This window comes from Astyanax mexicanus, chromosome 20 (assembly GCF_023375975.1).
Source record: "Astyanax mexicanus isolate ESR-SI-001 chromosome 20, AstMex3_surface, whole genome shotgun sequence".
NCBI classification, from domain to species: Eukaryota; Metazoa; Chordata; class Actinopteri; order Characiformes; family Acestrorhamphidae; genus Astyanax; species Astyanax mexicanus.
Window position 1 is genome coordinate 6867176 of NC_064427.1, and position 27002 is coordinate 6894177.

Sequence of the window (27002 nt, forward strand, 5' to 3'; positions counted from 1 at the left end):
GTCCATTCATCAAGATTTCAAGAATATTTTGACAGTGTAAAGGACAGTTTGTGGGTTTAAATTATGTAGTAACGTACAAAAAATATGAAAATAAAGATACTTTTTTTTTCAGCAGATAGCGACAATATGAAGACTAAGCTCTACAAAAACTATCTGCAATTAATTGCTTTCGTTGTTTTTTTTTTTTTTTTTTTTTTTTAGATTAGTAATTTAACTCTTGTAACACATTCTGCTTGAGTTATTTTGTTGGACATCCAATCAGAGTAGAGCTCATTTACTAAAAAATACAGTTACAAAAATAACCTAAGTAAAAATATGTGTGTAATTTAAATGATTTATATTTATATATTATTAATATGACTTAAAGAAAAAAAGGTACTGGTACTTTAAGGCATATGGCCTATGGTAAGAGCTTGACTCTGATTGGCTGACTGGTGGGTGAAGGGTGGAGTAAGGGGCGCGGCTACGCTTCCCTCGTGTGCGGCTGCGCAGTGAGCACGGTGTGTGAGTGTAGGGAGCAGCAGTGTTCTGATTCTGGGATCAGATTCTGTGATATCTAACTGAAGGCAGGATGAGGGGGTACCCGCTCCTGATCAGGACCCTCTCCGGTCCCGCACACCGAGCTCTGACCCACAGAACCGGCCCGACACCCCGCCGCAGCTTCAGCACCAGCCCCCGCGCCCGCAAAGACTTCTTCCAAGGTGAGTTAGCCCGGCTAAAGCTAACTGCATGTGAGTGTGTGTGTGTCAGTACAGCAGCCTGTCACAGTGAGGGTCCTGCAGCCCACCTGCTCTGACCAGCTTCACCAGCAGATCACTCACTCAGCTGCTGTTAAACAAACCAGAATATGTTTTATATTTTAGATTCTTCAAAGTAGCACCTCTTGCTTAGATGTCAGATCAGTCAGCTTTATGAGGTAAGTTAGTCACCTGGAATTTAGGCTTTCAGTTAACAGCTGTGCTGAACTCATTAAGAGTTAATTAAATTTGAATATCTTGTCTCTTAATGTGTTTGAGAGCATCAGTTGTAAAGTTGTGAAGAGGTAGAGTTACAGGTATACAGTGAATAGCTCTATTTGAGTAATGTTCTAATGCATATTATGGCAAGAAGTACTCAACTAAGTAAATAAATTAAGTTCAATTAATCCTAAATATTTCAAGAATTTAAAAAGTATCCTCAAGTGCAGTCGCAAAAAACACCATCAAAAACATCCTGATGAAACTGGCTCTCATCAGGTTTGCTCCAGGAAAGAAAGAAAAAACCAACCAAGAGTTGCCAGCCTCAGAAACCACAAGTACACAGCACCCCAGATAAGAGCACCTAAATGCTTCTTCACAGAGTATTTTGGTTTGTTTAACACTTTTACTTTTTTAAGTTACTACATGATTCTTTATGTGTTCCTCCATAGTCTGGAGAATCTCAGTATTCATTTACAATGTAAGGAAAAAAAATAAAAACATTGGATGAGAAGGCGTGTCCAATCTTTTGGCTGGTACTGTATGTTATTAACTTATGATATGGATGATCCCCATCTTATCTCATCACCACCAACTCCCTAACTCATCCTAAAAGTATTTGATAGAGGATGGAGGATCATCATTCCTGAGAACACAGTTCCAGAGCTGCCACTGCTCCACAATTTAATACTGCAGGGCTTTATATCCCTCTAGCTATCCCACGCCTGGCATTAGACATGTTCCCAACAAGTTCATGTTTATCTGCTCCAGAGTGCCCTATTCTTTTGGAAGTGCTTCTCAATAGGGACTACACAAGCTACGTGTGCGTGTGTTAAGTTTGCACATCTGTGTCAGCAATGGATGGAGCATAAAACAACTGAATGTATTTATTAGAAGTGTGATTTTAAATTTAGCTAGATTACTAACTGGTTAACATACTGGCTTATTCTCCTTTGCTAATAAAAACATAATGGGCAATTTCAATGTCAGCAATAATGATTGAGCATGTGTCCATTTATTATATGATAAGGAGATAACAACATTAATTACTGTGACAGTTGAAGTCAGAGTACAGCGTCTACCATCACAGACTGCACACATTTTAACCCTTTCTGCCAAAATCCACACCAGAGCTTAACTCAAGGTTTACCTGTCCAAATCACATTGTTCAACTTTAAATCTTCATTATTGTTCATTACTGAACTGTAGGGGTGGGCGACATGGCTCTAAAATAATATCACGATATTTCAGGGTATTTTTGCGATGACGATATACTTGGCGATATAGGAAAACAGAAAAATAATTCATTAATTTCAGGAATATAGTATACAAGTATAACAGCATAATCATAATGTGGCAAAATAAATAATATAGCATAAAATAATATAATGCAGAATATTTAGTGCATGCATATAAACTGCAAACTAAAACAGTTATACAATAAATAAACCTAAAGCTTCACAGTAAATAATGGACTACTTTTAAGACAGAACATCTCTATTATCACAATATGGATTTTTAATATCACGATATTTCTGTATCACGATATATTGTATACGATATAATATTGCCCACCCCTACTGAACAGACTTTATTTCTTCCTTTAAAAAAAACAGTAACAAAAGTAGAAATATTAATAATAGGGAATAATAGACAATGTTCTCTTTAGGTAAGTTATCAAATAAGCAAAAGCAAATGTTAAATAAAAAATAATACAGTATTTGTTTGATTTAACAGATCTAGATAACCAGTTTAAAGCATTCAGAGACAAAGCAACAGCAGCGATGCCCGGCAGTGACTGGAGCCCCATCCAGCAGAACCCGGGCCTCCCTCCTGAGCGAGCAGATATAGTCATCGTGGGAGGCGGGGTGATCGGCTGGTCCATCGCCTACTGGCTGAAGAAGAAAGAGAGGGTCCGAGATGGTGTGAGGGTCCTGCTGGTCGAGAAGGACCCCAGTGTAAGTGGAAGCTATTGTAAAAACGTAACAAGAATAAAACGATTCATATCAGAATTAATTTAATTCAGCATGATATAAACCTTTTAAGTTAAAGTACTAGGTTATTAATCACAGGGCTGTGGGTTTGATTTAACTAAGATGCCACTGTTGGGCCCTTGAGCAAGACCCTTAACCCCCTGTGGTCATAGGACACCCTGGCTTTTCAAGCTTGGATATTTATATCATTTATCTGATGCTCTTATTCAGAGCGACTTACAAGGTTATTTTATTACAGAGGTGGGCCAATGTAGTGTTAGGAGTCTAGCAAAAGGACTCTTATTGGTGTAGTGGAACATAGTCACCCAGAGCGGGAATTGAACCGCGATGTGACGATAAATATCGTGGGGACGATAGAAAAGTCATGCTACTTACGCTCTATCTTCCCTATCATTTCTACAGTAATTCATCAGTTATTCATGCAAATATATAAAGTAGGCTATGATGAAATGTATTGGTGTGGTCACTTTGCATAAACTTGTTTTATATAAGTGATAATAAAGTAATCTTTGCAAAAAAAGCTTTATAATGTGGTTTTGCGACATGACGCTGCTTTACTTTATTTGACGGACACACCGGTTTGCGACATGCTTTACGTTATTAAACTCATGAGAGCTGAACAATGGAGACGTATTGTTTTTTTTTTTTTTTAAATTAGCTACTGCATCTACCTCATCTGTTTTCATTGGATTCATAGTGTTATCCACTGCGCCACACCACCATATGTCAAACTATGTTTTACTGCTTTAATGGTTACTTATAGTATTTCCACTTAATATTTCCACTTAAAAAAAAATCTGATTAATCACTTTTTCTTTTTCTTTTTTTAGTATTCCCAGGCCTCCACTGTGCTGTCGGCTGGAGGAATCCGGCAGCAGTTTTCCCTGAAGGAGAACATCCTGCTCTCTCTGGCCTCGGCAGATTTCATGAAGAATATAAATGTAAAATTCTGAGCAATAACACATTGACAGCTTCTACACTGTGTGGATTAATGAATGGCTGATCTGGCGTTTCTGGTTTCTGCAGGAACATCTCGGAGTGGTGAATGAAGATCCGGTGGATTTGCAGTTTAACCATTCGGGTTACTTATTCCTGGCGAATGAAAATGTAGCACATATTATGGAGGAGAATTATGTGACCCAGAGGTGAGTGTTTTTTTTCTCAGATCACATGGTTTCTCTCCTCTACATAGTTTTACATTGTTTTACAGCAGTCTTACACATTTTATTGCATGTTCACTGCACCTCAGCCAAGTATGAGTTCATGTATGCTCCTGTATGTATTTTAAATGCATAAATATATCTAAATGTTATTTTGCATCTCTACGCAATAAAGATGTGTATTGGCAAAATTATATGCATCATCAATATAGATATAGAAATAGCTCAATATATTGTGATACTGTGAGCTAGGCCTGCACGATTTGGGCAAAATATCTAATTGTGTTTTTTTCCAAAGAATATTGTGATTGCGGTTTAAATCGTGATTTTTTTTAAATCCATTAAACCATAAATCTGTATTAGTGTTTAACATATCTAGCAAATATAATTATAACCTTTTTTCACATAAAATATTCCCAGGGATTTCAGATTAAATGCAGTTGTTAGTTTTATTTTTACATTTCAAGGAACAACACCCGCTGAGCATGCAAGTTACTATGAGCCCAAAGACTCCAATCCCCAGCACTCGGCACCCCAGGACTACAAACACGGTGACGTCACAGCATATGTGCCGCAACGTCGTGACGCGTCCCTGAAAGAGCAGGCTGCGTCTGTGTCACACACAAACTTGCAGGCTATAGGCTATGTGATTGAAAAATCACATCCATTCAAATCACGAATAAAAAAAAGGTGAATCGTTCAGCCCTACTGTAAGCATATAAAAATCACATTATCATTAATAATCACACTATAATATGTACAAAACCTAAACCTAAATTAAGTAAATAAATTAAAATCCATACTTTTGTTTTTTTATCAATACAGTATTGAAAAACTAAATACATTCCTCATTCTCCTTCTTTTTTTCTCCTGCGATTGAAAAATCATCCATTCAAAATACAATTTCAGTAAAAAAAAACGATTCATCGTTCAGCCCTACTGTAAGCATATAAAAAATCACGTTATCTTTAAAAATCACACTATAATATGTACAAAAAAAGCCAAACAAAAAAAAAAATGTTTCTTTTTATGCATTCAGAACTGTGAAATCTAGTGGGCGGGGTTTAAACACATGACTAAATTAACTAAATGAATTAAAATCCATACTTTAATTTTTATACAGTTGATACAGTATTAAAAACTAAATACATTCTCCTTCTTTAAAGGACTATTAAGGATTATATTTACATATGCTGTTGTTACACATGCAAGTGTATTACAGGTTACTGGACACCTCCAGACAGTTTGAGGAGATTGCATGATGGTTTAGCTCATGCATTGTGTGCAGTAAGCTTAATTCTTATTGGTTGGGTAATAGCTTTCCCTCCTCTGCTTAGCCATATTAGCCTCATAGTTCCAGTAGAAAAAAACTTACGAAGAAAACATTACACACTAAAAAACGACCTTAGGTTTTGTATTTCTCCTCACCAGAGATCTTGGGGCGAAAGTGGCCCTCCTGTCACCAACCCAGCTAAAGGAGAGATTCCCCTGGATAAACACGGATGATGTAGCGCTGGCCTCGTATGGTTAGTCTTTCTGTTTTAATTAAAGTGTCTGGTGATGTTTAAACACTGATGTCTGTAGTTGTGGTGTCTGATCATGATCTCTGTATGAAGCTGTGCTGATTTATTGGTTTATAGAGGTTGTATTAACTGCACCGTGTTGTTCAGGGCTGGAGAACGAAGGCTGGTTTGACCCTTGGACGCTGTTGAACGCTTTCCGCCGCAAGGCCTTGTCTATGGGAGTCTACCAGTGCTTTGGAGAAGTCACAGGTTAACTTTTTATTTCCTTTATGAGGATACAGTGCGTGTTTCAGAGCAACGCTGGACTGTGTTTTATTGTTTTATTTAGTGATTCATTAATATCGTATTGTTGTGTCGTGGAGATCAGCTGCACTTGCTCTGTTGTTTGGAAACACACTCTCACACACTTATATAAGGAAATACAGTCCCTATCAATCCGAAACATTTTTACACAAAACGACCCATAGACTTTAGTTTTTGTATGAAAGTAATTAAAACAGTTAATTAAAAAGGAAAGGAATTAAAACACACACACAGATGATAACACAATGTGTTATATTACATCGTTTTTTTTGTGTATTTTGTATAAAATATTTTTAACCACATCAGTAATTACAGTATCTGTTTGGAGTGTGCAATTTCAATAATATATAAATGATTTGATTGAGGAAAAAAAAAAAAAAAGAGCATCCTGTATATTAGATTCCTAGACTAAGATTAGATTAAATTAGATTACCTTTGCTTTTTTTATGAATTTAATAATGTTAAGAATTTTTTTAATAAAATACATTCCATATATAATTTTCTCTTTTTAAATTAATGGAATATTGATTTACTTCCTACTGTACAGTGTTGAAGTCTATGCTGCATACATTATAAAAGTGTTGTATATTATATAGGTAATGACTGTACAGGGTTGTGCATCCTGTATATTAAATTCCTAGACTAAGATTAGATTAAATTAGTTTACCTTTGCTTTTTTATTAATTTTAATAATGGTAAGAATTTTAATTAATCGTAAGAAAAAAAAAAGCAAAAATGTAAATACAATACATTCTATATATTATTTTTTTCTTTTTAAATTAATGGTATATTGAATGAATGAATGCCTACTGTACAGTATTGAAGTCTATGCTGCATACATTATAAAAGTGTTTGTATATTGAATAGGTAATGACTGTACAGGGTTGGTGATAAAGCCTTTTGTATTTCAGGGTTCACATGTTCTACTCAGACAGCAGAAACCACAGATGGAGAAATGTTAAATGTGAAAAGGATAAAATACATTAATGTGAGTTTTGCCTGTTTGAACTTCTTCATTTAAGCGATCATGTACAGCAGGAATTGCTATAATATGAGATATTGGCACTGGTGTACTGATCTAAGATCAGATCATGGTATATGACCCTGTAAATGATGCCCTCAATAATTACAGGTGCGGATGCCCAACAGTTTGGAATACCAGCCTGTGGAGTGTGCGGTGGTAATAAATGCAGCTGGAGCTGGATCAGGGAAAATTGCAGAGATGGTCGGCATTGGAAAGGGCCCAGAACACTCTGTGGCTTCCGTTCCATTACCTGTGGAACCAAGAAAGAGGTAAGAGTATACCGCCCAGTATTTAGTTTAAGCGGGTATTTTTTGGAACAAGTCACAATGCAAGACAGACAATCAGAACAGGGGCTGTTTTTGAGACATAAACTTTTATGAAGTTTTTTGGCCATAAAACATTAAAACTACACATTAAACTATGGCAATATAGTGCTAATCGTCACTTTTAACAAGGAAAATACTTTTTTTTACATTTGTGGGTTTCTTTGGTCGCTTGTTCCACCAAAATTGGGATTGGGCCTAACACTAATATCTAAGTCAGGTTTTGAAGTGTTACGCAGTTCTGGTGAGCACTTTTCTCCAACCCACTTCAACAGAGTTATATAGTGCAGTTAGCAGGTTGCCAAGTCTGGCATAGCAACAATAATGGTTATTAGTAATATTTTTCTATAAACAGTCAGTGCTGCTATTTTAAGGGAAAATTCTACATACTTTTGCTTTAAAATGATTATAAACGTGATGCTTTATAATTGTGCTGTTTGTTTTTTGTTTGTTTGTCCTTTAGATATGTTTATGTGGTGCATTGCCCAGACGGACCAGGCCTAGAATGTCCGTTTTTGATCGATTATTCAGGAGTTTACTTTAGACGAGAGGGACTCGGAGGAAATTACATCGCAGGGAAGTCCCCAGAGGAGGTATGAGCTACAGATGAGTGTACTGGTAGTTATTAAAATGTATCAGTAATACTGTATATGATGACTATAAATAAATTTACATTCTTTAATAATAGACACTGTATGTAAACAGTGCTAAAGTGTCTTTTACTGAGAGGAGTTTACTATATATTGTTTTCCTATCTTAGGCAGAAGAACCGGACGTCAGTGACCTGGAAGTGGACCATGAGTTTTTTCAGGAGAAGGTCTGGCCCCTCTTATGCCACCGGGTTCCTTCCTTTGAGCGTCTAAAGGTGAGAGTGGTCTTTGTTATTAATGGTTTATTAAAAGTATTAATCTGGATTTGTTTTCAAAGGCTTTTATTAATGGTTGTTAATTAGGTTATAAACCATTAATAACAAGTTACAACACATACATAGAAAGTACAATAGTGGCCTGTCGAGGACCAAATATAGTATATATATATATATATATATAGTCTACTGGTTGAGATATATAGAGATAAATATGCAGCCAGATTAGCCAGCAGACTTTGTCTGAGGGAGGGATCAGTGGCAAGTCAGGGTGGGTTAAACACAAAATAGCTTGTTTGTTTGTCAGAGGGATTTTGTGCAAAGAACTTTATGAACATGTTTTGTATAGGCCATAGCCCTATAATAATCTGTAAAAAGAGTTACGCTTTAATTACATTTATTAATAGATGTAGTGCAACTCTGGACATGTTTGTATAGCAGTGGGGGACACTGGTTGTTGTGAAACAGGAGAAAATGAGAGTTGTGAGGTTGTATCTCCACAAAAGGGAAACTTGATCTAGTAATGGGTGTAGTGCAGCAGTGGGAAGTAGGTGTAGCAAAATGTGAGGCAACAGTGGAAGATGGTTAAAGCTATTGGTACAGTATAACAGTAGCACATGGCTGTAGCTGAACAGTTTAAAAAAATGTGTGTTCCAATTATATTGACTATAATATATGAGCAACTGTTTGATAATTTTCTGATTTAATTTTGGGTAGTAGGCAAATGCCCACCCCTGTCCCCACCAACATTAGGTGTTTCTGCTTTTACACAGTTGCTTTACCTGAGATTGTTGTTTTTTTTTTCTCCACAGGTATCCTCAGCATGGGCAGGATTTTATGATTACAACACGTTTGACCAGAATGCGATCGTGGGAGTGCATCCGCTCGTCAACAACATGTTCCACGCCACAGGGTTCAGCGGTCACGGGTTACAGCAGTCCCCCGCTGTCGGCCGCGCCGTGGCCGAGCTCGTCCTGGACGGTGATTTCAAAACCATTGACCTCAGTGCCTTCGACCTTAGGCGCCTTATATACCAGGAGCCGGTCCTGGAGAACAACATAGTATGAGTAGGACTGAATGGAGGATACTGAATTTAGTGGGTACTGATAGAGTGTAAATTGGAATTAAATGAGTTTTTTTTAAAAAGCTCCGTTCATCAGGAAATCAAAGAATTCACTGTGATTTCAGTCATTTTGGTTCATTAAAGTGTGAGATCATCAGTGTTCTACAAGCAAGGTCTCGTAATGAGTGGCAATCCATTTCCTCCATCAGAGTGCAGTGACCGCCCACAGGTTAAGTTTTAATGATTGTGACTCGTGGAATCAGGCTAGAACTGTCCATGCTAACAGGCGAGAAAGACCCTTGTGTCTCTGTTAACACTTCAACACCGAACACAGCTCCTTATGTGGACTTGGGAGGTTGCTAAGATGGACCCTAGAGAACCTGATAACTATAGGGCTGCATGATATTGGTAAAAATTTGACATTGCCATGTTTTTTTGTTTTTTTCCGATGATATATATCGTAATATTAAACAATGCAGGACCCGTGACGCCACCAGCCTCATCCCCAACTGCGTGCTGTTTCACTTCAGAGATCCAGACCGACCAAGAGCTGAGTAAGAGCCGATCACTCAAAACCAGAGAAAAGCAGCAAAACAACAATATTCTGCCCTTTAATCAGGCATTTAAATTGGCTTTTTATATTAAATCATTTTATTTTCTTGGATTAAAAGCGTGATTTGGACTGTAACTGGAAATATCTGCGCAAAACTGTGCCAAACATCGTCCCTCTGCCTGTAGAATTTATGCTTTGTCGAGTTGCTGCACGTGGCCGGGCTAGAGAGGGTCCTATACGATACTAGTTCTTGTCCCGTGACTTTTGGCGTGTCTATGTGTATGTGTATATTTTTGTATATATACTGTACATTCAGTTATATATTATACAGTATAATTTGGGGGCTATAATGCAATGGATTTTCAGGTTATTAGCTCATTGGCTATTTTATCGAAAACTCAAAACAGCACCACACACTACATGCCATGATCAGGTTGGTATTACAGCGAGCCAACTCCCATATAATATTGTAGGGGAAAGTGGGTGTGGCTTAGAATGGGAGGAAAGGGGAACTGATAAACTGTGTATCACTAGAGTTTTTTATTTTTAAAACATACTCAGCGGACCATTATAGCAGGTTTATCTGAATTTAACAGAAATGCTCAGGTTTACTGAAACAGCTCGCATCTAACAACCTAACAAAACGTGGCCATGGTCCACCCAAACTGAGCACTGGTCAGAGAAGCAACCAAGAGGCCCATGGTCACTCTGGAGGAGCTGTAGAAATCCACAGGATGACTATTAAGTTGTGCACTCCACAAATCTGGAGTTTGTATTTGATTAACAATGTAAATTTGAAACCATGTATTGTTTTTTTGTTCCAGTTTACAACTATGCTTAATATTTGTTTTGGTCTATTACTTATAATAATAATAATAATAATAATAATAATAATAATAATAATAATAATAATATACATTTTAAATTCATTAAAAGTTTGTGGTTTGTAAGGTGACAAAATGTGGAAAAGTTCAAGGGGTATGAATACTTTTGCAAGCCACTATAAATACAGTAAATACCTGTTCCTGGTGTATCCCACCCAGTCTATATTTTAATTGGCATGTTTTAAGATGGCAGAGATTAGAGACAGAAATACTAGATGGTTCATCATTTGTTATTTTTAACAGTGCATCCACTTTAATGGTTGTTTTTACAAATCATTTTAATATGTGATCTATCAGCGTTTAATTAACAATGTAAATCGACCTCTCCACATGTCTGCATGGTGGAGAGGTAGTATCTGTCTCTGATAACATGATAGCACATGAACATGGCATTACTCAATGCTGTGATTAGCACAGACAAGGCAAACTGTGGAAATTATTGTTGTTTCCAATGTTTTTTTTGTGTACAATCATATCATTTATCATTCAGGATAAATGAACAAATGTTTTTTCCTCTTTACTAATTAAGCAGACTGTTCTTTGGTGTGGAAGAACAAAGAACAGCATTAATTTGATTAGATTAGCATTATTATCTGTGTGTGTGTAATGATCCTTTTCCTCTGTAGTCCTCTATTTCTAGAAGGTCCTGCTATAACTGAAATAATAATGGAAAGCAGTGAATGCGTAATAATGACATTTTAGACAAGACATGTTTTGTATTGTTTTTTTTTTTTATAGATATATGAAACTGCCATGTCAACAAGATTATATATATATATATATATAAAAAAAAACATTTGTGATTAATTATGCCATAGCTGAAAATCTCAGCTCCTGAGTTTTGTGTTTAAGTGCTGGGTGAAGCACCATGGATGTGTTTTAGCATCTTAATAATAAAAGGCTGTCGAAAAAAAACATGTTCAGTTTTCCTGATTAATCTCTGAATCTCTGGCTGTAAACAAAGAACAATTTTAAGGGCGATAACGAGCATCTGACCCATGTCCTCTTCACACTGGTTATGAAACCTGTTTATTTCTTTGCCTTCTTCGTGAGCATTTCCATGATGGACGCTGATTTTCGTTTCTGTCCTGCAGAGAAAAACAAAAATACGGTCAACGGACATACACTAATCGTAAAAATGGTAGTTGCAAAAAGGACAATTAAGTTACCAGGATCAATAAATTATTACAATTAAAACTGCGTTTATTTCTTTTATTGCTGATGATTATGGCCTACAGCTAATAAAAACTAGTGTCTCAGAAAATTAGAATATTATATAAGACCAATTGGGACTCTTGGCAGTGTGGCCAGTACGCCAAGTCCTGCTGGAAAATGAAATCCACAACATCTTAAAAGTTGCAGAGCAGAGGGAAGCATGAAGTGCTGTAAGATTTTGTGGGAAAACACTGCACTGAGTTTGGACTTGATATAACAAAGTGGATCTACACCAACAGATGACATGTCTCTCCAGTGTTTTCCCGTAAATTCTTACAGCACTTTTACAGATATGCAGATTTTATTTTCCAGCAGGACTTGGCACACTGCTCACACTACCAAAAGAACCAATTGGTCTTATATAATATTCAAATTTTCTTAGACACAGATTTTTGGGTTTTCATTGGCTGTAAGCCAAAATCATATAGACACATAGATAACTGTATCAGTTTTGATAACATCTCCTACCTTTCCTCTCAGCGGAGCCGTCACTCGAGTCAGGGGAGCGCTTGGCGTACGCTGCTTTCATTCTCTGGATGTTTTTCTTGCTGATGGTGTCGTGGTCCACAATTGGACGAGGGTAATCTTTTCCCACGATACACCCTGCCTGCTCCTGGATACTCTTTGGTGCTTTCCAGGGTTCGTATATGTACTGAGCTGGGAATTTCTTTAGTATTGGGAGATATTTCCTGGAACAAGAAGATGAGTCACATGTACATGTGGAATATACATTTTATGTACTCATTTTAATGCGATGTTCTTTGCAAAATATTTCACTTGTTTTATTATATTTAAGCCCTGACTATTGTTTTCAATGTTTTCCATTATATTTTTTTTTATTTTAATAAAAATAACTAAGAAAAACAAGATATATTAAAAAGTTTTAAAATGGACAATTATACTTTTTTATTATAAAGGGAGAAAAAAATTCAAACCTACATGGCACTGTGTGAAAACGTGAAACACCACTGCTGACCAAAAAGAACATTAAGGCTCGTCTCAGTTTTGCCAGAAAACATCTAGATGATCCCCAAGACTTGTGGGAAAATACTGACAAGGAGAATTTCCTTAATTGCAGTTGTAGCTGGTAAGGTTTGGGGGTCAAATACTTTTTCACATAGGGTCGTTTAGGTGGATTTCTTTTCCCCTTAATAATGTGTTTACTTGTGTTGTAAAAGTTTGATGACATAAAACATTTTTCAGAGTTTCTGCTTTTTATTTAAATTTATGATTTGACATAATAATTAGGAATAGTAAACAGTTTAATTTTGCCTCACAAAAATTTAATAATAAAATATCCAAATGTAAATATAAATTAATATTGGCTATTAACATTTTTTTGTCTTAATTTTGTAGCCTTATAAAATCAGTTTTGCATTGGGCCCAAATGCTATTCATACCAATCGGTCCCTATTTAATATATATATCTGATATACTTTTTGTGTGTTTTATATATTAAAAAGAAATATGAAACATTAATTCAGCAGCAAGATGCAGTGCTGGTTCTCAGTATGACATCTAGTGGCCAAAGGGGTCATACACAACTTACAACTTTTATGACCTGAATTTGACTTTTTTTATTTACATTTATAATACTGCTATAAAAAACCTTTTGTTGTGATGCAGTAATTTTTACATTAATATTTACATTTTTCAAAACATTACTATGTGCTGTACACTGTACGTTATGTGTTGAATCATTAATATAATAAAAATACTTTTTAATATTAATCTAAAAACACAGCTTCTGTTTTAGATCATTAAAATAAGGATCAGATCTTTACTTGATGTAGTCTCCATTCTTGTCTGTCTTCTTCCCAAACGCAATGGGGGAGTAGACTCTGAAGTACTGGTGAAAGAATGCGCTGGCTGAGAGCCACTGCCAGTTTCCTGCGTTCAGTGCCCAGTCAGCATCCAGCAACAGCTCTTCAAACACCTGGAGAACAACACCTTATTATAAAAATGGAAAATAAATCAGGTCATCTTTTGAAAATGTATAGTGATTAGTGTCAAAGCGATAAGATCTATTGAAAACCTTCTGGCCTTCTTCCCAGCTGATCCACAGGTCCCCTCGGGTCAGGAAGCAGGCCACGGCGTGTCGGGCCAGGTGATGAATCCAGCCTTCCTGCCGCAGCTGTGTCATTATAGCATCGATGAAGGGGAAGCCGGTTCGAGCCTGAATTAACATACAACACTGCGTTATTGCTCATCCTGGCGTTTCATATTACATTCATTCAACATATGAGCTGGACACACCACATCTTTTTTTTTTTTTTTTTTTGGATTTTTTCCCCATTTTCTCCCAATTTGGATATTGGGAGATCGTCCCACCCCTTTGTGCGTCCCCATCACCAGTGACGCCCGTGAGAGGATGCGGACGAGCACACGCCTCCTCCGACACGTGTGAAGTCAATCACCCCTTTTTTTTCGAGCTGCTGCGGATGAATCATTGCCTGAGCAGCATCACAGCGCGCTCGGAGGAAAGCAAAGCGGCTAGGTTCCGATTCATCCTCTCAGACGCCTCGTGCCGCCCAGCGCCACCTTAAGTGTGATGGGGAGAGAGCGCCATCTACCCACCCCAGAGGGAGCAGGGCCAATTTTGCTCCCTCTAAGCACCGGCAGCTAGATGGCAAAGCTGCATGAGCGGGGGTTCGAACCTGCGACCTCCCGCTCATAGTGGCAGCTCATTAGACCGCTGGACCACTCAGCGCCCTACCACATCTTTTATGATTTATTTTTTCTCATTTTACATTAGAAAGTTTAAAATCACACTAGGAGTGATCCCCAAACAGTGCCATCTACCCACCCAGAGATAGCAAGGCTAATTGTGCTCTCTCGGGCTCCGGCTGCTGATGTTGAGCATTATGATCTAAGATTCTAGCCGGCAGTGCCTCCTAAGAGACAGTGCTTTGGTCTGCTGAACTACTCAGAGTAGCTGAGACCTGCCCTAATCCAATAACTGCGTACAGGTCTTAAATTCACAGGTGTGTAACTTGCCTCCCTCCAGGCGGCGAGGTGCTCCGGATTACTGTCCCAGTCCACCTGCACACAGATTGTGTTGCCTTCCATTTTGTTGAAGTTCGGGATTCCATAAGCTGCAGTGTAGAAGAACTCTCTCCACAGCAGCTGACCATGCAGGGAGACCGGCGGTGCAGAGTGTTTCTTCTGCAGAGATATACACCATATTATATACAATTTTTTGTTATATTAGGGAAGTTAGCAGCACCCCCTAGTGTGCAAAGTGAGTCTTTTAAATGCATGTAAATGCTTGTGTGAATGAACGAGTGAGCATGCTGCAAGGCAGATCCATAAAGTGCTTTGAAGCTTAATAACCGAATAAAAAAAGTACTAAAATGACTAAAATGACCTCTAACTCACCCCATGGTACACTTCAGCGAGGCGCCACCAGAAAGTGCGTGCGGACAGGCATCCGAATTTGACGTATGGGCTGAGGACGGTGGTGCTGGGCTTCAGGGCATTGGGGGACGTCTGGGGTTTCTCAAAACTGCACACCCAGTTCTGCAATCGAGAAAAAAACACAGCATAACACCACACACTCCATTAAATGCCTGAGTCAGGCCTGCAGTCCTCTGTGAGCCGGTTTTGCAGTGGAAGCAGTTTTGTTTGAATGAGGGTTAAGGGGAGAGGGGGGGTTAAATTCTCAGGAGTTTAACCTGTAATTTATGGCCATTCGATTGAGAGAGAGTGAGTGTGTGTGTGTGTGTGTACTGCATGGATTTACCGTGCGCTGCATGTATTCGTCCAGTCTGCGCAGAGCTTCCTGCTCTCCTCCTGGGTAAAGTACTGGTCCTAATGTTGTGGAATCCTGTCCAAGCTCGTCCAAAGTTGGTACCCCATAATTCTCCTTATCTGTCTCCGAGCTTGGTGTTGATACGCCTGGAAAACAGCAGATTACATGAAGATGCTATAGAGACCATCCACAATTTATATAACATTTATACTGTTTTTATCTATTTATAACTATATAATCTTTCCTCTTGTCATGTATTCTGCTTATTACTAAAGTATCAATAAAGAGTTTGTCCTGCTTCTGCCTCTCCTCCTATGAGACGGGTTTACACTAGATGTGTGAATGCTGCGATTGGGATTGCATTGATTGCATTGAGCATCATCAGGTACTCCCAGCTCTGACACCCAGCTCTGAAGTATTGGGTGGAGCTCCATCACTCTTTGGCAGGGGTTCTCAAAGAATGGGGTACTAGGATGCACATAAAAATATTAGAGGCTGTATCTCTTCTAAATTTAATTTACAGTTACATCCATTTATCACTATCTAATTTGGCCATATCTAAAAAATGATACCTGATTTTAGAAAAGAAACATTGAAAAGCCTGCAATTTCTGCATTTTTAACCCTGATATGGTGAAAGATGGGAAGGGGTCACAGTAGCACTTACTTACCATCCACCACACAGGGGGCCTCGAACTAATAAAGTTTAAAAAATATTGCTTTTTATCTGTATTTATTCTAATATTACTGTTTTACTGAGTAAACAAGCACGTACTGCCCAAATAAGGAGTTTTCCATCATTCTGTAACTTTTACAGGTTTCTTTTTAATTTAGAAACATTTATACATACAATGCAATACCATCCCACAGGTCATTGCAGGGTTCTTAAGCTTCCATGGGAGATGCCAAAAGTCTTGGCACACACTACTAGTACCGTATCCAAAGACATTTGAAATTTCAGTGTAAATACATAGACAGGCTACAGTATATCTATCTGTCTAACTATACAACATACCTTTCATATCCTCTCTGGTTGGTGCAGGTACTGGCCTTTTAGGTGGGCCAATTTTATTTAAAACAGTCTGGAAGCGAACGTAGGTCAGAGGAGCCTTTCCATTATTCTCTTCAATAACCCTGCAAATTAAAATTAAAATTTTAAATATGGTTCATACTCATAATAAAATGCCCAAAAATCATCATAGTACAGATTAAAGATTACCTTTCCAAGTTGTAAAGAGTGTGGGAGATCTTGGTAATGATTTCTACACCATGCTGTTTAGCCAAGTCCATCACTTCCTTGTCCCTTTTTTGACTGTATGGCTCTGAGTCGACCTCAAAAGTCAGCCGTGTAACTTTCCACTCCTCAAACAGCCTTGGAAAAACTTCCCTGGGCACCCCTCGAATAACGAAAAGCCTAGAAGAACAAAAAGTCGGCGAATCTTCAGGATCATATACACACCAAGCAAGCATAACATTAAAGAGACAATAAATTCTAAAACTTTTTTTTTTTATTAATAGCTGAAATGTGTTTCTTTGAAGTAATGAAACATACCAGTCCTGTTTACATTTTTATATATATTTCCTAACCTTTAAAAAAATATTTTATTATGGTAAATTCGGCCTCTGCAGCACCCCCCACAGGTTATATCTTATATCTGGTATCAAGTTATATCTGGTATATCTTATATATATGGTATATATTTATTGTTTTTTTAAACCATTATTATCTCAGACATGATTTAAAGGCAGCTCAGCCAATCAGCTCTCCCTCCTGCCCTGCTTCTAAACCCATACATCACCCAGCGCCCCTCCCAAACTACCCCTTCGGCCTTTTTCAAATTTGAGCTGAGGGTAGAGTCAGTAAAAATCAGATTTTTTTTTTTTTTTTTAGTATGAAAAAAAAGAAAAAGATTATTAGCAACACAATTATTATATCTGGGAGAAGAAAAACATCACTTGTCCATCCTGTTGCCCAAAAATAATGTGTGAAAGCTATTCAGTCAATGTGCTCTGACACAAGACCATTGGACAGCCTGTTGGGCATTGCATATGCATATAATGCTTGACTTACAAACTATCAGACTTATGTCCTCTATAATGAAATAAAAATGATTAGGCAGGATTACCTTCATCTCAATATTTTTTTAATAAAATGTTTATTTTTTCAGTATTTTCATTGAGTTTCCTCTTGTGTTCACATGATTCTCCATAATGCATGAAATATATGAGTAAGAAAGAGTTTTTTTCAGTTCCAAACCTGGAGTTGAGTTTCCTCAGACTGGAATCCAGGTCTTTGAGGGCTTCAATGAGGAACCTCCACCTGTTGATGCCAACCTGAGCATTCTTGGGGAACCAGGGGTCCAGTATAAACACTGGATACATGTGCTTGCAGTCGTGTAAAGCATATTTTAGAGCAGGGTTATCATGCAGGCGAAGACCCTTCCGAAACCAGTGGATGCAGCTGTGCTTCATGATCTGCATTAAAATAAATAACGTTACTGTAATAATGCTGAATCTTATCAGATCAGGAGATGCATCTGTTTTATTCCGCACTGATAGTAAACTGTGAATAGCACTCAGTGATTAGAGTTCAGTGCAGAAAAACAGCAGAAGTGATGTGGAGCTGTAGAAATAATGCAAAAAAAAAAACCCAAAAACTATAAATATTAAATAAATACTCACAGATCATCACTCACCTCTCTACTGATCCTCTCTGAGGTACAGAGCCTCTGTTTTACAACTGCTCTTTCCGGACCTTACAAAACCTCACCAGAGAACCTATAGAGAGGAGAATACCCACTTCAGAGTGTTTTCATCTTTAGACACCAGAGGGCGCTTCTGTAGAAGCACATTCCCGCCACATAAAATTACAAAAAAAAAAAATCTAGCATAAACTGTTATGTCATTATTTTGAGATAGTATCTTATTATTTTGAGATAGCAAATATATGCTTACCATCTCAAAACAATAATGCCTTACTATCTCAAAATAATGACTTACTATCTCAACATAATAAGATATCTCAAAATAATGACTTTCTACCTCAAAATAATAAGATAGTATCTCAAATTATTGACTTACTATCTCAAAATAATGACTTACTACCTCAAAATAATAAGATAGTATCTCAAATTATTGACTTACTCTCTCAAAATAATGACTTACTACCTCAAAATAATAAGATAGTATCTCACAACAATGCCTTACTCCCTCAAAATAATAAAATAGTATCTCAAATTATTGACTCACTATCTCAAAATAATAAGATAGTATCTCACAACAATGACTTACTACCTCAAAATAATAAGATAGTATCTCACAACAATGACTTACTACCTCAAAATAATAAGATAGTATCTCAAATTATTGACTTACTATCTCAAAATAATGACTTTCTACCTCAAAATAATTAGACAGTATCTCAAAATAATGACATCTCAAATTAATTAGTTAGTATCTCAAAATAATGACTTACTCTTTTAAAATAATGAGATCGGTCTTAAAATAACGACTTACTATCTATAAATAATACAATGATACTATCTCAAAATAATGACCTACTGTCTCAAAATAATGAGGTAATATCTCAAAGTAATTAATTATTACAAAATAATGACTTACTATCTCAAAATAATTTGGCAGTATCTTAAAAATAATGACTTACACTTTTAAAATTAAGACACAGTATGTCAAAAATATTGACGTACTTTATCAAAATAATTTGATAGTATCTCAAAATAATGGCAGATATCAGTTTACTTAACAAAAAGAAAGAAAAAATGTGCTGGCCTTTTTTTTATTTAAGTGGCAGGATATATTGTTTCCTTTTAATAAATTAAATTATAATTTAATTGATTTTTGTATTAACTCAGGTTATATTGGTCTGATATTAAAGTGTGTTTGTTTGGTTGATAAAAAGCAAAAACAAAATCTGTACGGGAAAACGTTTTAATCAGTGAGCTTGACTTCATCGTTAGTGGTTTTATTGTTTTGGCTGATCTCTGTGGGCTAAGTTTGAAAGTCTCGCTCGTGCAGGAGTTGTATTGAAGTGTGAGTGCGCGCTCGGCGCTGTAGTGACGTGTCATGTTGTGATTGGCTGCTTGGGGCGCTGAGAGTGATGGCGGCAATGCAGGAGAGTGAGGCGAAGCGGCTGAGGCGAGACTCCGGTACCGGTAACGGGGCTGCAGCTGGGGAGGGAGAGGACCCGGCTCTACACAGCCCCGTGTCCGGCTTCACCACGGAGCGGGTCCTGCGCGACTCGGCGCGGGAGAAAACCCTCTTTGTCCACGGGAAGGTGCGGAAGGGCTAGGCTAACAACACACTGTGAGGGGCTAGCTAACACTGAGCGCCCCGCTGCAGCTGTAGGGCTCCACACACAGAGTAAAGCCAAGTTTTAGAAGCTTTAGAGTCTTTGTGGCTAAGTTAGATATAACTTTCTACTTTAACTTTTGATAACAAACTGATTATTTGATGTTTTAGAGCAAGAAAGCTCTCAAAACATGCAGTGAAGTATGGAGCAGAAATTGGTGCAAAATTAAAAAACAAACAATACTGTGGAAAATGTGAATGCAAAACCACTATTACATTACATTTGATTACATTTGGGCCATGTCCCCCACAGGCCCAATACCAGCAGTAATATGATTTATATACAGCTCTGGACAAAATTAAGAGACCACTTGAGTTTCTGAATCAGTTTCTCTGATTTTGCTATTTATGGGTATATGTTTGAGTAAAATGAACATTTTTGTTTTATTGTATTTATATAAAGTATGTACAACATTTCTCCCAAATTTCAAAAAAATATTGTTATTTAGAGTATTTATTTGCAAAAAATGAAATGGCTGAAATAAGATAAAAGATGCAGAGCTTTCAGACCTCAAATAATGCGAAGAAAACAAGTATATTCATAAAGTTTTAAGAGTTCAGAAATCAATATTTGGTGGAATAACCCTTTTTTTAATCACAGGCATGTTTTCCTCCACCAGTTTTACACACTACTTTATTCCACTACTGGTCAAAAATGTAAGCAGTTCAGCTTGGTTTGATGGCTTGTGATCGATCATCCACCTTCCTCTTGGTTATATTCCAGAGGTTTTCAATTTTTAAATTTTTTTTTCCAGAACTGTATATTTATTCAACATTAATTTATTCCCTTTTCCAGTTTATCGTACAGTATGTGAACGTGATCTCAATCCTTTTTCAGCCCTGTGTGCAAGAACAGCCTATTAATGTGAATAAGTCTGCATGTTGACTTGGTTTAAAAAGTTTTTATTTATTTATTTATTAATTATTTATCTATCCTAACACATTTAAGGTTCATCTATCTTAGTTCTTGTCCTCATGATTTTATTAAAACTAAATAGCAAAAAAAGAAGTAGGAAGTATTTTTAAAATGTATCATTATGCTTCTGTATTATGACTATCAGTCCAAAAATAACTAGTTATCTAAGTTAATTACATTTTCTTATAATGTTATCTTAAAATCACAACTTATTTTTCTTAAACAACAACATTTATAAAGTCGTGAAAACGTCATGAGAACTGTCTTGTGATCATAGTAAAGTAGTTGTCTTCCTTGTACTGATGGTCATCTTTGCACAACTCCTTATCTCAATAGATAGATGACCAGGAGGCCATTGTCATACTGGAGAAGACTCCAATCAGACAAGACACTGTGGACGAAATGTTGAAGACCAGCACTCTAAAACTAGAGATGAAAAATGACATCTACAGCACCTACCAGCTTCAAGCACCTGCTCATCTGAACGGTAAGAACTGTGAAGTACAATGGCTTTTAAGAAAAAAAAAATAGAAATATGAATAAAATGATTGAAGAGCTCTTTTTAAATATGTTGGGAAAAACATTAAACATTAAATGATTTAGTGAGTGTAATTTAGTCTGTAGTAATTTTCCAAAACGTAATAATAATTGTCTGTGTAGATTTCTGTTTAAATGTCACTGGATCCTCTGTTTGTTGAGGTCTTTAAAGAGTGGGCACACATGAATAATGCTACGAACATGGTCTCACTTCTACACACTGAAATGACCTCACGTGAAATTAAGCAGCATTTCATACTTTAGCACTGTTATATAACAATACTGGCTGCCCAGTCTGCAGCCTGAATCTGCTAAAGCCTCTTAATTACCACACTGGATAATGCTTGCTGGTTGGTGCAGGGTGTTTTGGGTGAGGTTGCAAGTCATAAAGTATGTGAGAAAAATGGTACAATGGTATAAATGGGACAAAATATGTTTACACACCCACACAATAAAATATAGGACAATCTGCTGTACTGATCTTTGAAAGTATGCTATATAAAATTATAACATGTAAACTGCATGCTAATTTGACATTGTGTCTTATCCACAGAAATCAAGACCACTGTAATCTGCCCAGCAACTGAGAAGCATGTAAAGAAATACCTTCGTCAGGAGACTTTCCTGATTGAAGAGTCGGGAGATGATTACACTGCCATTACTCTTCCCTACATAAGCAGCCAAAGCTTCAGTGTCCAGGTGAGCGTGTACTTTCTATTGAAAATCAACTTTTCAATCTGCGCTTTTAACATACTGTATGTAAAGCAGGAGAATTCTGTCACTTCAGATCGCTTGTGTTGCTCATGAAAAAACAAGTCATTGATGATTTACTGTAAATACAGTGCATGTTATAGCTTTTACAGGAACAGTGTCATAAAACTCATGTTTTATAATACTTGGGGGAAAATTAATTGTTAGTGATGAATTTTTTGCTGTTTGATTAATTCACAGCTCTCTTGCACGCTCTGTCCAGAGTAGTCTTCTTAAGGGAGCCCTAATAGGCATGTGTAGAAGGGTCAAACGACTAAGACAGTTGACTATTTGCTAAAATGTGTGTCGTTAATACCTGTTTTTCTAAACCCATTAGTAATGCATTAACTTTGACAGACCTAGCTAACACACAATCTTCTTAATTCTGCAGTGGGTGTACAACATCTTGGAAAAGAAAGCTGAGGCTGACCGGATCATTTTTGAAGACCCTGACCCTAATATTGGTTTTGTCCTGCTGCCAGATTTCAAATGGGACCAGAAGCAGGTTGGTGTTTTTTTTTTTTTTTATCCTTTATTTGGTCACTTTTATAATGAATTAGATGTTTTTAAATATTAGAGAATAGTGCTTGTTTGCGTTTGTCATGTCAAACATCTGCATGACTAGTAATAGTGAGTCATACATACATTGTGGACCATTTAATTCAAATCAGCTCTTTGTTTTTACTCCAACTATCCATTTTTTCACCTCCCTTTGAGCATATATGAGCACTTTTTAGTTATACTGCATAATTACAGACTGTAGTCCTGTAACTGTTTCCCTACATACTTTATTCTCCTCCTTTTACCCTATTATTTAATGGTCAGGAACCCACAGGGACTACTACAGAGCAGATATTATTTGTGTGGTGGTTCAATCTCAGTCCTGCAGTGATGCTGACATGATGATGGTGGTGTGTACACCCAGCAGAAATATACAGTCGGCAGCTTTCTGTGGGACCACTGATGAAGCATTAGATGACTAATACATATAAACTGCAGAAACAAATTCAGAGCTACTGTCTTTGACTACTGTATCTACAAGTGAGTGAACACAGTGTTTAAAAACTTCAGCAGCGCTACTGCATCTGATCCACTTATACCAGTACAACACACACTACTAACACAGCATCACTATGCCACTCACCATGTTACTTACTGCAGGGCTGAGAATAAATGGCCTACCACCCCGATAATAGCTGTTCTGTGGTAGTCCTCCTGTGGGTGAAAGGAGGATAATATAATAATAAAGTATGCAGAGAAAGGGATATAGTACTACACTCTGTAATTTTAGAACTACAATGTGCTCCTATATCAGAGTTCGTACGGTCATGAAAAACCTGGAAAAGTCACGGAATATGAAAAATAGCAATTTCCAGGCAACAACAGAAACTTTTGAAAAAGTAATGGAAATTTGGTCTACAAACCTTTGTTTTCATTATTGACAAAGAAAATCCATTTTAAGCTAACAAATACATCAGCACAGAGTTAGTTCAGTAATTTAGCCCTACACAATGGAGCTCTCAGGATCTGACACATATTTTTTTTATTGAATATTGTGTATCGACATTTTATCAGATTCATTTTAGACCTACTGTAATCAATTTTGATTATAGTTTTATTTTGTCCATGTTTACACCTATGTTTTAAAATTGTAAGTTGCCTTGAAGGCATAAAAGGTCAAGAAAAATCATTGAAACTTATTGGTTAAAAAGTGTATAAATCCTGCTATGTGATCAGTGGAACTGGAACAATAAACAGTGAGTGTAGAAACAAGGATGTGGCATTTGTATGTGCATAAGTGTATAAATTGTATTTGTTATAAAGAAAATGCACTATAATAATGAATTTAAAAAAAAATTCTTTATTCCAGCTTCATGACTTGTATTTGATAGCTATTGTACACCGAAAGGACAGAAAGAGTTTGAGGGATCTCACATCAGATGACCTCCCACTACTAAAAAACATCCAGGAAAAGGGACAGGTAAGCACAAGTGTTGTATTTCCACAGTATGCCCACAGTGTATCCACCCTCACAATTGAATGATGTGTCTGGATTTCATAATATCCCCCTGCACGTTTATGTGCTGCTCTGGGTTTATTTGATCAGTAGATGGCAGTGTTGCTTCTTTTTTCCTTTACTTTACATTAGTCTGATGGGTTTTTTTTTATAGTAGATTTTAAGAAACCTTGTATTCAAACATTTGGTCTTTCTGTCTCAGTGACTTTGTTCTGTGTGTAGCGAGGGACCAAAAAATTAAAAATGCAGATTTTTGGTCGAGTGCATTTAGAGTTGCTCTGACTCCACAGGAGGCCATTAAGAAGCAGTATGGAGTCCCTCCGAGTAAACTGCGAGTGTATCTGCACTACCAGCCTTCCTACTACCACCTCCACGTCCACTTCACCTCTCTGGAGTACGATGCTCCTGGCTCTGGAGTGGAGAGAGCCCACCTGCTGTCCGACGTCATCCAGAACCTGCAGGCCGACTCCCAGTACTACTCCAGTCGAACCATCACATTCCCACTGTGTGCAGATAACGCACTGCTGCTCAGGTTTAAAGAGGCTGGCAAGCTCTAGGATATGCCTGTTGGACTGTCTTGCCTTTTTTATTACATTTTTCTATTTGTTTTTATTACATTTCCAACAGTTTATACAGTCACAAATATTAAGCTACTCTCCCATATTTAGATTAATGGTTTGTACGTCCATATTGTCTGACCATATACAGTACAGGCCCAAAGTTTGGACACACCTTGCATTTTCTTTATTTTCATTACTATTTACATTGTAGATTCTCACAGAAGGCATCAAAACTATGAATGATCACATGTGGAGTTTTATGTACTTAACGAAAAATGGCCTGACCTCCACAGTCACCGGACCTGAACCCAATCCAGATTGTTTGGGGTGAGCTGGAGCACAGAGTGAAGAAGGCTCCTTCAAGACTTTCCTTCAATGATGCCAAGAGTGTGCAAAGCAGTAATCAGAGCAAAGGGTGGCTATTTAGAAGAAACTAGAATATAAAACATTTTTTGTTAAGTGAGAATCTACAATGTAAATTGTAAATTTTTGGCCTGTACTGTATGTCTTAGTTGTGTGAATGCACTGAAACATAATATTGCAATGCAGATACATGGACCCCACATGGATCCAGCCCTTCAATTACAGGCTCAAAAACCTTAAAGTCTGTACTAGAGACTGAACCCATGTTCGTGTGTTTGTTACATTGTATACTGTACATTTGGCCCAGTTAGATTTGGTTTCCCGCCCTTTTTTTTTTTATGTGAGCACATATTAAAGATTTTTGCTACATACGCTCATCGAAATCTCCTATGTTGGCTGGTCCTCCCTAAAGTTCACATTGTTTGCTTGATTTTGTAGAATGTTTTCAGTTAAGAGAGCTGCCTTTCCAGGATTTTAATTTTCTGGCTCCTTACCAGAATCATGCTCCCTTCAATTTCAGTCTGAATTTGGTGCAACACCCTTTCTTTGTCTTCTTCTATTGTTTAATAGGTGGCAGCCTGATAGCCTGCCTCAACCTTCAGTTATTGGTCTAACAGTTTGAATTATCTAGGAAAAGTACTTCTACTCTGCAGACAAACCAAACCATAGTTCAGTTCATTTTTTAATCTGCACTGAGAGCACCTCTTCAGATTTTGGTCTTTCGGCACCTTTCACATTAGCTATTTTTGTTTGGACCCAACTGAATAATCCAAAGGTCTGGAACAAACAAGGTAGGTTTAAAAGAACCGTGAAACATCAGTGAAGTCTTGTGGGGTGTTTCCAGTCAGTACCAGCAAAACATTAATGAGTTTCATGGAGTCCTTACATCACAATTTACAAGAAGACTGCAGATATCTTGTGGAGTCTGTTATTTAAAAGATCAGAGCAGTTTTGGTGACATAAATGGGACCTACACAAAATTAGGCAGGTGCTTTTTAATGTTATACATAATGATACATCATGGTGTAAACATGGATAGCATGTGTTTTGCAGTTTTTACTTGAACTATTTGTAATATTTTATTAAACTGATCTTGTTTATTGCGTTTTGCGTTGTTTATGAAACAGTTTTGTTCTGTATCTTGTTAATAAAATATTGATTCATTAATTCTGCGCAGCTCTGAGACTCTCCATTGGCATACTTCCACATCCTGGTGCTCTCAATACTCAATAGAGGAATGGTGATGGAGGTTTTGTTTTTAAACTGTGCATAAAAATTAATTCAGCTGTGTCGTGAATCATTTACATGTATGATTCTTCTCTTGTTTGTTGCGATGCTGCACACACACATCTGTACAGCCGGCTCATTATGGATCCCTGGAAAGCGTTCTCTGCAGAATCAAGCTTTGAGCGGAATTTGGAGGCTTATGATTTTCAGCGTGTAGAGCTACTCGCGGGGCGGCGTGAAAATTCATTTCCAGGCAGAGCTGAGGCAATGGGGCCTCTTGGCCTTGTTCTGAAAGTCAAGAGGTCTTCTGAGGAGATTTAGTCGAGGCTGACAGTCACGCATGCCTGTGGTTAAAACTGAGAATCCAGTGCGTTCATTGTTTCCAAAAAGACATCTAACTTTTAATTAATAAGCACCTTTTTATAAATTAAAATAAATATAATAAAAATATAAAATACTGGAATTATATTTTCAAATAAAAACACTTTATAATAGTGGCACATTAACAATACTTACGACACAATATCCCAACTAATTTTTAATTGAAACAGTGAGCATTATTAATCTAACCATTTTTTTAAACTATTGTTTAATAATGTCAACTAGTATCCAAAATGGAGTGTTAGAAATGGAGACATTAACCAATGTTTA

The 27002-nt window shown here is 37.1% G+C and overlaps 3 protein-coding genes across 4 annotated transcripts; 2 read left to right on the forward strand and 1 right to left on the reverse strand.

The window, feature by feature from the left end:
- The first annotated feature begins 479 nt into the window (after positions 1–479).
- foxred1 (FAD-dependent oxidoreductase domain containing 1) lies at positions 480–9699 on the forward strand. The gene is made up of 11 exons (XM_007244715.3): positions 480–701; positions 2694–2914; positions 3781–3891; positions 3977–4095; positions 5542–5636; positions 5781–5882; positions 6848–6924; positions 7069–7229; positions 7747–7876; positions 8044–8148; positions 8961–9699. The coding sequence occupies exons 1-11, from the start codon at positions 572–574 to the stop codon at positions 9213–9215; spliced, it is 1506 nt and encodes a 501-aa protein (XP_007244777.3). The 5' UTR covers positions 480–571; the 3' UTR covers positions 9216–9699.
- Positions 9700–11436: 1737 nt separating this feature from the next.
- Positions 11437–18404, reverse strand: cry5 (cryptochrome circadian regulator 5). 2 transcript variants are annotated; one of them, XM_007244717.4, is made up of 11 exons: positions 18296–18404; positions 17871–18088; positions 16833–17027; positions 16629–16747; positions 15606–15760; positions 15242–15382; positions 14861–15028; positions 13899–14039; positions 13648–13799; positions 12332–12552; positions 11437–11736 (listed from the first exon to the last, which is right to left on the reverse strand). In XM_007244717.4, the coding sequence occupies exons 2-11, from the start codon at positions 18083–18085 to the stop codon at positions 11678–11680; spliced, it is 1566 nt and encodes a 521-aa protein (XP_007244779.3). In that variant the 5' UTR covers positions 18086–18088; positions 18296–18404; the 3' UTR covers positions 11437–11677. The 2 variants fall into 2 exon arrangements, with proteins under 2 accessions (XP_007244779.3, XP_007244778.3); XM_007244716.4 differs by having other exon boundaries at positions 18310–18403.
- Positions 18405–19698: 1294 nt separating this feature from the next.
- Positions 19699–26291, forward strand: dcps (decapping enzyme, scavenger). Its single transcript, XM_007244714.4, has 6 exons — positions 19699–19907; positions 21234–21384; positions 21988–22133; positions 22576–22689; positions 24055–24165; positions 24492–26291. Exons 1-6 carry the CDS (start codon positions 19731–19733, stop codon positions 24756–24758), a joined length of 966 nt encoding a protein of 321 aa, XP_007244776.1. The 5' UTR covers positions 19699–19730; the 3' UTR covers positions 24759–26291.
- The last annotated feature ends 711 nt before the right edge of the window (positions 26292–27002 follow it).

Coding starts and splice junctions, on each gene's coding strand:
- foxred1 (XM_007244715.3), top strand. CDS start 572: ATGAGGGGGTACCCGCTCCTGATCAGGACCCTCTCCGGTCCCGCACAC. Junction 4,096..5,541: donor GAGAATTATGTGACCCAGAG/GTGAGTGTTTTT, acceptor TCTCCTCACCAG/AGATCTTGGGGCGAAAGTGG. Junction 5,883..6,847: donor GTGCTTTGGAGAAGTCACAG/GTTAACTTTTTA, acceptor TTTGTATTTCAG/GGTTCACATGTTCTACTCAG.
- cry5 (XM_007244717.4), bottom strand. CDS start 18,085: ATGAAGCACAGCTGCATCCACTGGTTTCGGAAGGGTCTTCGCCTGCAT. Junction 17,028..17,870: donor CTGAGGAAACTCAACTCCAG/GTTTGGAACTGA, acceptor TTGTTCTTCTAG/GCTTTTCGTTATTCGAGGGG. Junction 16,748..16,832: donor ACTCTTTACAACTTGGAAAG/GTAATCTTTAAT, acceptor TTTAATTTGCAG/GGTTATTGAAGAGAATAATG.
- dcps (XM_007244714.4), top strand. CDS start 19,731: ATGGCGGCAATGCAGGAGAGTGAGGCGAAGCGGCTGAGGCGAGACTCC. Junction 19,908..21,233: donor CCCTCTTTGTCCACGGGAAG/GTGCGGAAGGGC, acceptor TTATCTCAATAG/ATAGATGACCAGGAGGCCAT. Junction 22,690..24,054: donor TCAAATGGGACCAGAAGCAG/GTTGGTGTTTTT, acceptor TCTTTATTCCAG/CTTCATGACTTGTATTTGAT.